The 15,813-nt window shown below is 36.5% G+C and overlaps 1 protein-coding gene across 1 annotated transcript; it reads right to left on the bottom strand.

Moving 5' to 3' along the window:
- Positions 1–824: 824 nt before the first annotated feature.
- On the bottom strand, positions 825–14,343 carry TIP1 (Ankyrin repeat family protein with DHHC zinc finger domain-containing protein). Its single transcript, XM_089160993.1, has 13 exons — positions 13,808–14,343; positions 13,248–13,388; positions 12,424–12,536; positions 11,261–11,340; positions 10,959–11,122; positions 9,429–9,567; positions 9,231–9,330; positions 3,583–3,640; positions 3,331–3,408; positions 3,121–3,219; positions 2,390–2,468; positions 2,110–2,258; positions 825–1,827 (listed from the first exon to the last, which is right to left on the bottom strand). Exons 1-13 carry the CDS (start codon positions 14,075–14,077, stop codon positions 1,438–1,440), a joined length of 1,860 nt encoding a protein of 619 aa, XP_089017119.1. The 5' UTR covers positions 14,078–14,343; the 3' UTR covers positions 825–1,437.
- Positions 14,344–15,813: the final 1,470 nt, after the last annotated feature.

The following is a 15,813-nucleotide window of genomic DNA, read 5'->3' as shown; positions in this document are numbered from 1 at the left end:
AAAGATAATCAAATCAAATCGTTTATCTGACTTTGAATAATTAATAATTATAAATCATAAAAGATTGTTAATAATCTCACACAAATATCCCAACAATTCTATGATTAGCATAAGAAAATTTTGAAGGTTTACATTCACAAGACAAGTAGACAGATCATCATTTTGCATTGTAAATGGATATAAACCACACTTGGTATCAAGGAAAACGTCATCTCCACACTTGTACTCCACTATTTTTCTCTCTTACGCAAAAGGGAATTGCATAGGATAAAACACTCATTTTTTCAAAAACACCACCAATAATCCACTCTTACGTTTAACTTAAGCAATAATTGTTAAGAAGAAAGAAAAAGATAGTAGAAACATTACCTTTTCTAGTGGACCCCAAATGCAAACTTGCAAGGGAAATACAGTCGACGTGTACATGAAAATTTCTGGATTCAACAATAGAAAGAATATCTTTTTCTACCAAAAAAAAAAAACAATAGAATATTTTTCTTAGGGTCTAAACTGCATATATTCTGATGTAATAAGATTCCAACTTTTTATATCTTATTTACAAAGTAGTAGTGTTCATCAACTGAGTCACTTTTGTGGGATTCACATTTATGTATATTCTAAAAGAAGGGGATCAGTTAGGTAGTCCCATCGATTGTATGGAATTCATAATTTGTCACATGAATCTTAGCAAAGAAACATTTAATAGCAATGTTGAATTGAAGAATGCAACTACCACACTACCAAAGAACCATCATTTAGGCTTTCTATTAGCCCATCTACCCCACTTAAAAAGTTCTAATCAATGACGGTTCCTTTTAATGATTCGGGTGAAGTGGGGGATCCACATAGTTGAAGAGAATCGGTAGTTTCCCTCTTGGAGTCTTGGGTGTTCACTTTTTATTTTGTCTCTATATTTGCCTTCAGAAAAGAAGAAAATCATTGTAGATGATTACTTATAACAGTTGTGGATTGACATGAGCAAGATAGATAAACCATTTGCCTAAGGATCTTTAATGCTTTATGTCACCATACCCATCACAGAATTTACTCTCAATTTTCAGAATGGTTTCTGCTTCAGGCGCTCATTGCAGAGTAAGAAGTGTGTGGAACCCATCAATTAACTAAAACAGGTTTGCACTAGAATGTTAAGTAATGTACATTCCCGGTGCTAAACTATCAAGGAAATCAAAACTGAAGCAGTTATACATACCTGTTCGATGTTATTGCTTTATAACATCAAATTACAAAAGAATAAAGATACAAGTTTCAAAAGAGGAGAACTGTAAACACAAGAAGAAAAAGAACGAGAAATTGAGACCAAAAAAACTAAGAGGTGTATGCATATGAACAGTAACGGTTACAACAGAATAATTTGATCACCTAGTACAGTGGGAATGTCACAAATCATGAGGCTACAACAGAATGGGCAGTGCTCTATCATAAGCCAATACCCAACCCTAATGGGACACCATTGGCCTTTCCATGGCTATTATGGCTGCACTGAGAGGAGTGGACGTGTCCACGATGAGTTGTTGCATTCTTGCAAGAATCTAGATCAATTGAAACATGACCATTGATATTGCTATGGTGAGAATGTGCCTCTCCATTTTGCACATTCGAAGTCCTATCCATCTGCATCATTCCAATCTCCTCATGGTTAGGTTCTTCTACACATTCCACATCCTCATTGTAACCGTTGACCAAGAAATCAGAACAGTTCTTCCGGATGCCATGATCATATGGATTTCTGAATCGCCCGTTGGGCCCTCTTAAATAGCTATATCGCATAGCATTTGCCATTTCATTTGTTGTGATGTTTCGGGATATCTAAAACCAGATAGGGAAAAAAAGGGAATCAATATTAGACAAGTAATCACTGAAGCAAATGACATGCATTGATTAGCTAGAAACCAAAAAGGATTTTAGACATAAAAATTATTCGTCAGCAAGCTATAAAGATCATTTCCTCTCAGATGGTTGTTAGCTCCCATCTCCCCCACCCACCCAAAAGGAAAACACCCACAACAATAAAGCAGCTTTTGCATTCTTGATTCCTAAGCTACATCTAGATGTCAATGCCCTCAAAATAAATCAAATTATAAATATTACCTGAGAAGCCTGCACAACAGTCAAAACTGCAACACCAAAGAAAAGGAAGAAGTCCACAATCAGAAATGACAAGGACCCCATATGGTGAGTGGCTGCATGATTAATCCATCCTCCAAAAGATGATGGAGAACTTGGATCCCTCAAGACTCCTGCATAAGGAATGAGTTTTTCAATTCCTTAAAGTGGGCAAAGATGACAGTACTGCTTAAATTTATATCAGAGAAATGAAACATGGGGGTAAGGGTACTTAATATGAGGAAGCAGTTATAAGGTCACATACTTGTAAAAGCAACTACACCAGTAATCAGCATGGCGGCTATTTCTAGAAAAAGAAACATGAAGAAATCCCACTTATTTTTCTGCAATGGTAGACAGACACCGAGAAGGTCAGACTACAGATCAGGGCACAATTTCATCATTATTCATATTCAGAATAAGAAAACGGAACCATCAAATATATCCTTAGGACGCACTACCCACAGCAATCAAGTAGATCCTTACAAAAATAGATGTGGTAACTAAGCAATGAGGATGGACCAACCATTCAATAAACACCGTGAAGCTCCCAAAGCCAACATTTCAATCACCAGCTGACTGAAACAATGCACCATCTAAGTTGAACACCCTTCTAACTCTACTTTGACACTTCGAAGGGAAAGATTCTGGTGTGTAAATTGAGTTTCTGTAAACTCGGTTACTTCTTTTGAATTATTATAAGCTTCTAGTTTCCCCAAATGGTTAGGAGAATTTACAAGTTCAATTAAACAAAAAAAACACACCAATATCCTTAATGGTCCCCTCCTCCCAAATGCATTTCATGATAGTGCGCTCATGGTATCCTCCCTGTGATCTCATGGTCCTCCTTACCTCCTCTGCTCGCCCACCCCACCCCCCAACCGGAAAAAAATAAATAATAATAATAAAAAAGTGTTCCCACAATTCTAGATATTTGAAGTGATGGGTGCGGAAAAGTAGTAAAATTAAAGATACAAATTATAAGTCTCAAATTACCTTCCCAATACAATTTGAAACCCAAGGACAGTGATGATCAAATTGTTCAACACAACGATCACAGGTAGAGCAGTGTTTTGCACGAAGAGGCCTGACAATCTAAACAAAAAAACAAAAAACAAAGAAAGAGTAGCTAAATATTTGCATGACGAAAAAATATATCAGAGAATCAATCACATGCACGGTATTAAAAGCAGCAAGATATGGGACCTTGCATGTGGCACAGAGCTGAGACCAATTCCCAGCTAGCAAAGCAGGATGACCGACCTCGATCTTCAGTAAAGGTTCCTATTGGAACCACAAAGGAGAAAGAGATCGTAAATGCTCTGGATAAATGATAAGCAAAACATAAAAGCAAGAAGCTATGGCAGAAAGAAAATGTCAGCCTAATTAAAACATAAATGAATTTCACCGGCAAGAAATCATTACAGCAACAGGAAATGGGAAATTAAAAAAACTCACATCGTCTTTCATATTCTGGGAGTCATGCGAATTCATTCTGATGTAACCTGGATCTTTCCTATAAACAAATGCAATCAGACAAGATCAGTCCAGTGTGAGCATGACCTGTCCGCATTATCACAGCAAAGCTCTAAATTGTTCCCATGTGCAGTATTACAATGACAAGTCCAGTTTTGTCCCACTTTAACAGGGTCAGCTAAATGAATCCAATCAAAACGATGTACAGGAAACTGAAGTCTAGAAAAGGGGAATGAAGGGAGATGCAAAAAGAGAGGGTGGTGGTGGAAAGAAATGAGTGAAAAATTCAAGATGTAAGAGGAAGGAGACACAGCCCAGCCAGTCAGGAAAATCTCAGGTAAATGGGGTCTGCTACATGGAACCTCACCCTCCAGAAAAGCTCTATTGTGCAGTCACATTTGGAAAGAAGTGATGTGATCATGTTCCACAAAAGCCTATGTGCAACTTTGATCTACAAAATATAAGCAGCAAAACATAACTTTCCCATGCAACACACTGTTGACTTTTCTTTCTTTCTAGTCTTACAGAACCCTGGTTCTTGGGTCAGGAATTGGATAGGAGTTCGAGTGAATTTCAGTGAATACAAACCTAAGCAGTGACAGAGACGCTGAAAGGATTAGATGAGCCACTGTGAAACAATTAAATCCATCAGGTGATCTGGTTTAGATCAGCCATCCAATACATCAAATGCTACTCTGGACAAGTGCAATTTGTCTGGACTGGCATCCCAATTTGCTTATCCTTGTAACCATGTATTGAATAGCATACATGTGCTAATTGACAAGAGTATTTATTTTTCATAGTTAAGAAAAAGACAGATAAGAGTGAACGAGAAGAATTTATCAATACAAGTCTCATGTCATCAGTCAGCATGTCATTAGGTCCAGCATGTAAAGCTAAAACTCAACTCGACTATACATTTTGAAACTTGAAAGGTTCTATTCCACAGTTAAACTCTATAGATCTAACATTGAAATATAGGCATAAAAAAATCAACTATACCGCATCACTAGGTAAAGTGCAAGTTAGTGGCGATATGGCCAGTACACTGGATTATTGGTTAAGTGTTTAAATGAAGTTAGAATTATTGGGAATAAGGCCAGTACACTGTATTATTGGTTAAGTGTTTAAATGAAGTTAGAATTATTGGGAATAAAGCCAGTACACTGGATTATTGGTTTAGTGTTTAAATGAAATTAGGATACCTAATAGCTAAATAGAAGTTTATTTGCTTTGTCAAGTGTATTGGAGTGATTAAGAATCCATTGCAAAGTCATACAGGAATTTTAGAAAGTCTATGCAATACAAACTCCATCAATTAAAGATGATTTGGGTGAAGAATATGAATTACTTTTAAGAAAACTGGAGCCATTGAGCAACTTACAACGGACTGGTCTCCTGGATTTTCCTCTCCTCAACCCATCTCTTATTCCTACAATATAACCTTTAGCCTGAAGACGTTCAACTAGGGACCACCTATCTAGGATCTCAAAAAAGTAAGGGTTCAGGGTTCTAAGACTTTGGGTAGTTGATTGGGATACATCTGGATAGTTGGAGAAATTAGAGTAATGGGGTGTATGAATGGATACAGCAGGCTCTTGAGATATGAGATGAAAAGTTCTTGGAATGGGGTGAAACTTGTAGAGAACATTGTAATGATATATATAAGGGAAAGATCCTTAAAGTTTGGGAGTGTTTCCAACAGTCAGACTGGTCAAGATTAGAACTTTGGTTTCCTTAAGTCCACGAAAATAGAAAGAAAAGGAAGGTAATTTAAGGGTTGGGGATTTAAAAGGTTAGAAGAAGAATTGGGGATGGGGATGATTCAACTTATAATTTTAGAAGAGAATGTAGGTTAAAATGTTAAATAGCTGAATAAAAAAAATTCATCCAAAAAAATTGCCGATAAATTAGACTTGATCTTGTTAAAAAAAATCAAGAAGGTGAAGAAAGCACATGAGAGGGAGGCCCCTGTCGCAGGAGTGGGTGTACCTCACCAAGTCACCAGTAACAATAAAAGAAACTCAAAATTCAATTCATCATCTAATTGTTAGGGGTTTGCACTGCGTATAATAAACCTTCTAAAATTCCTAATTTAACCCATAGGACTCTAATTACTCTTGAAGACTCAATAAGGTAAATAAAACCGAAACAGGATCTATCTAAGAACTAAGTATCCTAACCTAACTCAATCACTAAATCAAAATTTGAATTTAACACCTAATTGCGTGTAACATCATTACCCCCACTTTATGGGTGTATAAACTAGGCGCATTACATTCCCCCCCCCCCCCCCCCCCCCAAAAAAAAAAAACTCAAAAAATAAGAAGCTTAATGTATATAAAACTCTCCGAACCAAAATTAAGCAATTTAAAGCCCAGTTGGCCCTTCTAGGCATCCTTTACTGGATACTTCCGTCAAGAAGATTGATCTCATCTCTTTTTTCCTTTCCTTCCATCAATTTGATTTCATCCCTTCACAATGCAATTGTTTCTTTTATCTTGGTTATAAATTGATTATTCGGCTTGCTTGAAATTTGAGATTCATAAACTATCTTTTTCAAATTGCATTAATTGGGGACATATAGATAGCTCTTCCATTTTTTTTATTTTTTTTTTAAAATATCAGAATGCCTGTTTATGTTCTGCAAAAAATTTCACTATTTAAAGAAAATAATAATAGAAAATCTGAAGTTCATGAAATTTGAAGCAAATCTGAAGTTCATGAAATTTAAAGCCATATGCGTAAAGGAGTGTAGGCGAGCTATAGACCTCGAGTGTAAGTTGACCAAATATTTTTCAATCTTGTACATCCTAATTTCAACTTACAAAAATAAAGATAGACGCATTAAATTGATGAGCCATACTACAAAATTATGGGAAAAAATAATTGAAACCCATTTGAGACACTTGACCACAATTACGAAAAACCATGGGTTTATGCCAGAAAGATCTACAATAGATGCTATTTAACTAATTAGGAGACTTATGGAAGGTATAGAGAATGTAGGAAAGACCTTCATATGGTATTTATTGACCTAGAAAAAACTTATGATAGAGTTCCTAGAGCGTTAACTTGGCAAGTACTATAGAAAAGAAGTGTTGCAATTAAATATGTGGACATGGTTAAGGACTCAAGGATGTGTATGATGATTCAATGACAAGTGTAAGAACAGTGGGGGACAAAGTAATGAATTCTCAATTAAAGTTAGACTACGTCAAGCTTTAAGCTCATATTTATTTACACTTATAATAGAAAATTAACCAAAGATATTTAAGACGAGGTTCCTTGGTTATGCTTTTTGTTGATGATATTGTGTTGATAGATGAGACTCAAGTAGGGATTAATACCAAGTTAGAATCATGGAGAGTAGCTTTGGAATCAAAGGCTTTAAACTAACTATAACGAAGACAGAATATCTAGGTTGTAACTTTGGTCATAATCGAGCAGACAACGAGGTGGCGAAAGTTGATGGTAAGGAGATTCCTCAGAGTGATTGTTTTAAGTACCTTGGATCAATTATCAATAAAAAAAAGTGATAGAGAAGATGATATTTCCCAAAGAATTAAAATAAGTTGGGTGAAGTGGAGAGGTGCGTCCAAGGTCTTGTGTGATCGAAATATTCCTTTAAAGCTTAAATTTAAATTCTATAGGACCCTCGTTCGACCAACTATGATGTATGTTGCAAAGTGTTGGGCTATTAAAAAAAATAATGTAGAAATGTAGCAGAAATGAGGATGCTAAGATGGATGAGTGGCAAAACTAAGAAGAATAGATAAGGAATGATCATATTAGAGTTGGTCTGGGAAAAAGTCGTTTGAGGTGGCACGGCCATATTCAAAGGAGGCCTGTAAATGCCCCTCTTCCGGATTTGGAGAAGTGATATAATCTAGATTGAAGGAATTAGAAGAGACAAGAGCATACCTAAGCTAACCTTAAGAAAAGTGGTGAGAAATGATATGCATAGCTTAGGCCATGTAGCCGACCCCAATTAGTTGGGAGTTGGGACAAGGCTTCTTCTTGTTGTTTTTTGTTGTTGTACGTCCTAATTCATGGATTAAACCAAAAACACAATGATGTAGGTTTGACACCAAATTGGCCAACTTCCCTTTGAAATCAACTTAGGGTTGATAGGTATGGGTGTTGGGCCTTTGTTCAGCAGATTTAAGCAATCATGGACCCAATTATATGGCCCGTAAGTTTAGTGTTCAGGTCAAGTACGAAAATAGGTTGTTATTTTAGTTTAATTGGTCTAATTATGTAAATTCTGCACAACTTAAGTTATAAGGGCAGAATAGTCCTTTTATGATTTATTTTAGTTTAAGTTAATGTCAGATAAAGTCTAGGATATGATTAAAAAAATATCCTTTTAAGTTTAGTCATAAGAGTCCTATTTGAATTTGGATTAGCATGTTGAGTACAACTAGGAAGGTCTGATTCTAAATCCCGTTTTCAGTAAGATTTATTATGTAAGGCTATAAATAAAGGTCCTGGGCATGTAATAAAGCAGATTTGAGAATACAATTAATGAAGAGAGTGTTGCTGCCTAAGAGCAAGGTGTTAGTAGAGCTTCTCATCAATGTCAAGGGACCTCAATCTGATCAAGTAAGCTACCTAGGGTTTTGGTTGAAGGATTCTACTCCTTCCCATATACATCGCAACCCATTATAGGGATTGTGTTATGTAATTAACAACTCTTCTCAAATCACCCTCTTTTTATTTTCTTGAAATATCTCAAATCTTCGGACTTTTTCAGACACCCAAAATTCAAGGTCAGATCTATGCCAATCTAGCCATTGAATCTGTCCCAAACTTTAGGACCTAGGTTCCCACAACCCTAGTGACCTTCCATCCCAATTTCAGCCCCATCAGACCAACCAAACCTAGATTCTCCATCCTTGTTATTTATCACCCTACTTTCCCTCCAAAATCAACAAACCCCATATCTCCAAACTACCCATCCAAATCACTGAAACTTCAAAAGATTATTTGAAGAATCAAAACATAAATTCCTTTAAGGTTTTATTCCATTTCCCTAAGTTTTCAACCCCATATCAACGAATTTATCAACCTCCGATGGGACGGGTTAAATTATCCTTCATACCCTAAATATCCATATACCTTTATCCCTTTATATCTCATCAAACAAACCAAAACCCAACTAGGGAATTAGAAAACAACTGTTAGGAACCAATTGGGGAACAACTACCATACACACTAACGCCAAAATTTGAATGAAGCCTTTCTTGGTTCCATATGAGTGGGTCCTCTTAAAAGATCTTGGAAGAACTGGCCCTCATCCACTTGAGGCTACATCATGCACATGACTGTGTTGCATCTTAGATGAAGCAAGGTGCTTTCTTACTCAACAACAGAAACTTAGATAAGTTATTACATCAGTAATGACTAAACTATCCAGTTATCTTCATTTAATGGCAGCACAGGAACCTCAACCTATTTATGTCAATAAACAGAGAAGGAAACAAAGAAGAACATATGCTATTACAAATAAACCAATCTATTGTCATTTGCACCCCCTCCAAAGAATTATCTCCCAGGGAATCCTACCAGTGGTCAATTTTCCAACCCCCTAATCAAGGAATAATATCAAATGGTAGGGAAAAAAATACCTGCTGCATCTATAAAACATAACTAGCCCAGCAGTAGCAAGAAAAACACCCAACCATGCAAAAAGTCCAAATCCAGGTGTTAACTTCGGCAGATTTGAAGCTGTAACAAAGCAAGAAAGGAGTAACTAGGGAAAGTTCCAAACATTGGCATTTAAATGCATATGGCAAATTTTTAAATGCAACACTGAATCAACGTACCCATGATGACAGAATGAATATAGGTCACGAGTAACATAGGTATTATACACCAGAGTACGGGTGCAAGCCCTAGCTTTGAAATTTTACCCAGGCGGCTGTTTCCATCACAGCGTTTATCAAACAACCTTCTGGCGTTCCCCTGAAAAATTGGCCATATAAGAAAATTTCATCAAACTCCACTTAAGGGCCTGTTTGGTTACATGAGTCTGGAGATTTCAAATATCTAGAGATTTCAAATCTATAGATTTCAAATCTATGGAGTCATAATTTATAAAATTAGATGTTTGGTTGTGGAATGAAATCTGTGGATTCATCCTAAAAAACTATTTGATCGACGTGATTTTTGTGAATGTGCAAATGCATAGCTTTTTTGAAATCTCTGGATTTCACCCCTTACCCATAAATCTACAAATTCACGTTTTTAGTGTAAAAAGGCGAATCTCTAGATTTCATGAATCTAGAGATTTTTACAACCAAACGGGTATAATTCTCAGATTCATGAATCCAGAGATTTCAAATCTCTGGATTCATGTAACCAAACAGGCCCTAAGGTAATTTTGGTAAAATCAACAACCCCCCCCCCCCCCTTTTTTACTTTTCCAAAAACCACCCAGGAAAAAATAAATAAATAAAGGATCTCCTTGGAAAGGATAAATAAGCAATGTCCTTCAGAACTCAAAGAGAGAGTGAAAGAGCATCTTAAAAACTATTTCAGAATCATAAGATATCTCAATCAACTTTTGAGTTTTGAGTTAGCTTAAAATTGGTAAGAAAATGACATGTGTGTGTGCTATGTCTATAGCAATTTGCAATATTTAATCGAAATATTAGTTTCTACAACAACCAATATGCACATGTGGATTTGCAATCCTTGCACGGAAAAGAAGTTAAATACTATGCATTCCGAAGTCCAGTTAGGCTTCTTTTAGAAATAACTCTGAAAATCAGAAAACATCAATAAGATCCTTTTATATAAGAACTATTTTATCGAAAGGCACATAAGCCCCAAGAAGCTGAAGCTAAAAGCAGCAGCACCAGTGCTACTATTCCAAACACAGCCCTATAAAACAGGCAGCTAAGAAAAACTAACAATAATAAACAAGCCCAATAAGCTCTGATTTCAAAATACATAAAGCCTAACCAATAGAAGCCCATCAAATGATCTCATTCACTAAAAGTTCTCTATGTTCTCTTTTTTCCCCTTAAAAGGTTTTTCCTTTTCTTGAAAAACGATCTATGCAGCTAGTTCTGTTTGTTTGGAATTAGGTTGAGTTGATCTGTAATGATAAATGCCATAAAGATTATTCTCTTTGTAAATGTACTTCTTAAGGAACTTTTGGCAATCTTATAATAATGGGTGAGCAGATAGTGCATGAGGCATGGTTCAGAATCAAGAGACATTTGATTCCAACAGTGAATTGCTGAAAGTCTTAATACAATAGCAAAAAATAACCTATCCCAACTAAATGGGGTAAGGTTTAAATGAACACCACTAGTAAACTTGAAGTGCTTTGGTTTTAGAATACCTACAAGAAAAAAAGCAATTTGTCGGTGATTCTTATCAGAAGCAAGCTGTGCTGGTGTAAAGCCGGTGTTATCAGTCACCAACAAGTCTTCTTTCTTCCCCGCTTGCACTAACACTGTGCATGCCTCCAGGTTACCGCGAATAGCAGCCCAATGCAGTGGGGTACAACCTAACAAAAGGTGGAGACAACAGTTAAGTAACATCATTTAAGATTCCAGATGAATTAACATAGAAAGTAGAATCTGTAGAATCTATCTCCTCCAAAAGCATAATGTTACTTAATGAGAAAGCATGGAGCGTATTTTACCCTCTTTATCTTGCCGTCCCCTATATGCATCCAGAAAAAGAAGAAGTCGTATACAATCAGCAAAACCCTTATAGGCAGCCCTGTGAAACCCAAAAGAAAAGTTAGGGGAGGGGAAATCTCATTTCAGCGATAAAATAACGCACATATCTAACAAAGGCAATCATCCATAATTATGGACCAATGAAACTTAACAAGTAGTTTAAAACAAAATTTGGTAATTATAATATATATGTGTATGATAGGAATGTGACAGCACCAGAGATAAAGTATAACATTCCTGGAAAAGAATAGAGCAAAGAATAGAGCCAGCACATATGAGATAACCTGAAGTTTTACAGACAGGTTACCACTGATTTGGGCCAGCAACCACCTATCCAATTCAAGCCTCAGAATATGCTTATTCTATTTTAGGGGACATATTATAATTCATGATCCACTATATTCTAAAGGGCAATAAGAGAAAGGAAAAATAGTGTGGTTCCAATCAGGCAAAGTAAATCAAGGGTAACGATGGAAGAGAATTGGCAAGGGATGGGGACATTATGAAGAAATGGGATCAGTATGTTGTCACCAACTGCATGGAAATAGGTCAATCAGAAATGACCTGGAAGATTACATTATTCAACAAGACACCCCACCAAAAATTATAGATATTTATGAAAGGCTAGTGGGGACGAGACCAAATAAGCCTTAAGAAATATGAATGCAAGAAAGACAACAGGCCTAAATGAAATTCTGCTATACAATTGTGGAAATATCTGGGAGGTTGTGGAGTATGGTGGCTAACCAATCCCTTTAACAGGATTATTAACGGAAGGGGAAGCATCATTCTCCAATCCACAAAAACAAAGGTGACATGTTGGTCAAGTGCTCCCTTGGAATACTTGGTCATGGGTGCAAGTATCAGAAACAGCAGTAAGGCAACTGGCCCTCATACAATTGAGGCTACACCAGGATCATCCCTGTCATAACTACAAGGAAATAGAACAGGTCTTCTATTGAGGAGACTTAGACAACCCAGATGTGAAACCTTTTCCCATTCTAATTTGTTGCTCTGCCAGGCAGTGCACATACAGATTGAAAACAAAACTGAAAGCAAGCAAAGTCAAAAATTTCTTCATTAAAAGAAAAAGGAAAGGAGTGTAGTCCAAATCGTAATTTACCAGTGTAGAGGACTTCTTCCATCATTATCAGGAATGTCAGGATCAGCATTCCATTTTGTAACAACATGATAAAGGAACGCTGTTTGACCATACTGAGCTGCAACATGGGTTGTCTGCATCAAGGTGAAATTAAAGATGTAACTAGTGCCCAGAGAATTTAAGCAGTAAAATGCATTGAGATTAAAAGGAAAATGAAAGCAAAGTCAAGAGAAACAGGACTCATTCAACTCAGGAAGTATATAATTTACCAAACAATGGGCTATGAGAAGCACAATATTTAATAACCCTGTCTTCCCCCCTCCCTCTCTTTCTCGCCCGAAAAATAAATCACCATCCCACCACCCAAATAAACTAGATACAATTAAAGAGGTGATTTTCTTAACTTTCCATAATTCCTAAAATGCGCCTTTCAATTTCAATATAAACATCTTCAAGTGTTGAGCATAATACCATAGGTAACAGATACACACATGCTCACAAGTAATAAAAACTGAAATATCAGTAACCCTATTCATTTCTCCATTTAATCATGAGAAACTTATACATTTCAATTTCAACATCAACATCCTCCACTGTAGTACAGAACCCTGTGGCACACGGATGCCCACATGATCAGAAGTCACAAAAAATGGAATGTCAGTAACTTGTCTCTGTTTACTCAAATAAAAGTTACTCCTTGGCCTTTAACAGAATACTCTCCTAACAAACAAACCACAACAAATTCACCTCCAATAACGATTGGAAAGCGAAGGGACTGGAGGAAAATAAACAAAAAAAGAGGGGCTGTGCGGTGTTGGGGGGGGGGGGCAGGGAGGAAGACTAACCTGATAACCATATAAATCAGCAGCATCCACACGAGCAGCTTCTTGGAGTAACAGCTCGGCAACCTGAATCGCTCCCCGCACGGCACTCCAATGCAGTGCTGTCTGCCCAGTGTGATCGGCTGCATTCACATCTCCCCCTCGCTGGAATATGAAGGCGAAAAATATAAAAATTTGAAAATGAATGGGAAAAAAACAAGAAGAAAAATATTGGTATTCTGGTCTTCAAAGTATATCCAACGGAATGCAATGCGAATTAATCGTAGATAGCCGAATATCAACATTGAACTGCCACATCTAAAGTACAACTGATAATTACTATGAGAGACGAACGATGAATAAGCAAAATTCACCACCTAAGCTCAAGGACCAAGGAACAACAGCGTAAGAGTCAACTGGCATCTTTCAAAAGATAACAAAGAAGAATGTGGGACTTAAAAACAAAATACAGAATCAATAACGAAGAATAAGAAGACAAGCTGCAAATCCGATCATCCAATCAATGAAGGTTCAATATGAAAAAAATGAAGAAAAAAAAATGAGAGTAGAATCCGATCAAAAACCTCAATTATATACTGTGCGGCGGCGGTCCTATTGTTCAAAGCCGCCCACTGCAACGCATAATATCCAAGCCCATCTGGTTCACACACTGAACACCCTTCGTGCTCCACCAACCTCTGCAACTTCTCCAAGTCACCGTAGGCCGCTGCAGTGTATACATCGTTCCTTAGAATCTCCTCACCTGCCCCGATTGCTGTCGCCTCCGTCGAAAGTCGACTATTAGAACCCCTCTGGCTTTCTCCTTCATCAACGACCTCGATCTCGGATGTCATCTCTATTCAGAGATTTACGCCAATTCATCAGACGAGGTCAAACACATATGCAATTAGAGAGATGAAATGCTTTGACTCGTCCCTCGCACCATTTGTATATTCAAGTTTACAGGCTCTAGGGTTTCACTTCCATCCAAGGAGGGAAGAATTCGAGATAGGAACGATGAAAGCACCTTCCGTGTTGACTGGGTTGGGTTAGCCTCTCAATGATTTTTTTTCCCTAGGCCAAAACAGAAAACCAGAATAATCCACAAGCCCACCCCCGTAGAATTTTCAATTTGATTATTATCTGGAAGTGGGGCTAACGTGTAGATTATTTTTCTTAACGCCGGTTACAATGTTTCCGTGTATATGTTTATCCGAACGATTCAGAGATTATTCCTTACGTTGGCGCCCTATTGTACCAAAAAATAAATAATAATAATAAATAAGTGATGCCCTATTTCTTTCATATTTTGATACAAGGTTATCTCAACGGTCTCCTACCAAAATAATTCTGAACGGTCGTGCATGATACAGTAGACTTTTGATGGAATTTATATTTATATTTATATTAAATAGTAGTGCACGGTAGAATGTTAGTTAGGCACGGTTCACAACCATACATATATGGAATTATCTCCACAAATTTTTTGGGCGGGAGAATCGAGATTCATCTCCGAACGGAAAACCCGTGGTGTAAAATCTATCTGATCAGTCGTAGCGGAATGGAAGGGGTGAAATCCGAGTTTCAAAAAGTTATACATGCCATCCAAAATCACGCAATCAAATAGTTTTGAATGAATTCACAGATTTCATTCCACAACCAAACATTTAATTTTATAAATTATGATTCTATGGATTTGAAATCTATAAATTTGAAATCTCTAGATATTTGAAATCTTCAGACTCATGTAACCAAACAGGTCCTTAAGGGTTCATAAAAAACCGAAAGAGTTGTTAAGTCGAATATCTTAAAATCAAAGAAATTTGTAATGATATTTACATGTAAATTCTACAATAATATTCTCGCTCGGCTTCTGCAAGCTTGAAAAACACCTAAACAAATTTCTATTGCATTTGCTATAAAAGGAGATTCACATCTAACCCCCTATGCAAAGGCCAATAAAGGAAAACCTTGTGAATCTCGATTAATAATACCCTTTGTATGTGAAACATCATCATGTTTGACCTTATAAAAACTCTTAGAGTGTGGGGTAATTACTATTGAACTGATCGGGATAGTGTATACTAGGTAGACATCTTACCCATACTCAACAGTAATTGTAAAAAAATCTCATTAAATGCTTTTAAATATATTTTAATAATTTTTTATGGAGGCACTTAGGATTTTTAAAGAAAAGCTCATTCATGGCTATCAAAATTTACCAATCGATATCAATAGCAAAGAAAAGTTGACATTGAATAAGTTTATTCTCTAAACCAATTAAAGTAAAAAGAAATAGCACGAGAAGGCATAACAAAGGTCACATTTAACGATTGGATAAAATGGAAATCATGACTAAAAACAAAGTCGAATTGGCTGTCAAGCATTGACTGTAGCCCAACCAAATCTTACTAAAGTTATGTTTGTTTTTTATTCTTATTATATGCCATCCACAAGACTAAAACAAACCCAACGCATGTTGATTTAAGGCAACGTAACAAAAAAACTCTCTGGATTTCATTTGTATCTTTTTTTTGTTCACCCATCTCAAATGGGGTATCTATATATTTCATTGCTCTTTCTATATTAT

Source organism: Hakea prostrata, chromosome 7 (genome assembly GCF_041222555.1).
Source record: "Hakea prostrata isolate BN-2017 chromosome 7, UWA_Hpros_2, whole genome shotgun sequence".
In the NCBI taxonomy this organism is placed as follows: Eukaryota; Viridiplantae; Streptophyta; class Magnoliopsida; order Proteales; family Proteaceae; genus Hakea; species Hakea prostrata.
The sequence above is the reverse complement of the archived record's forward strand: the minus strand, read 5'-3'. Positions and strand labels throughout refer to the sequence as shown.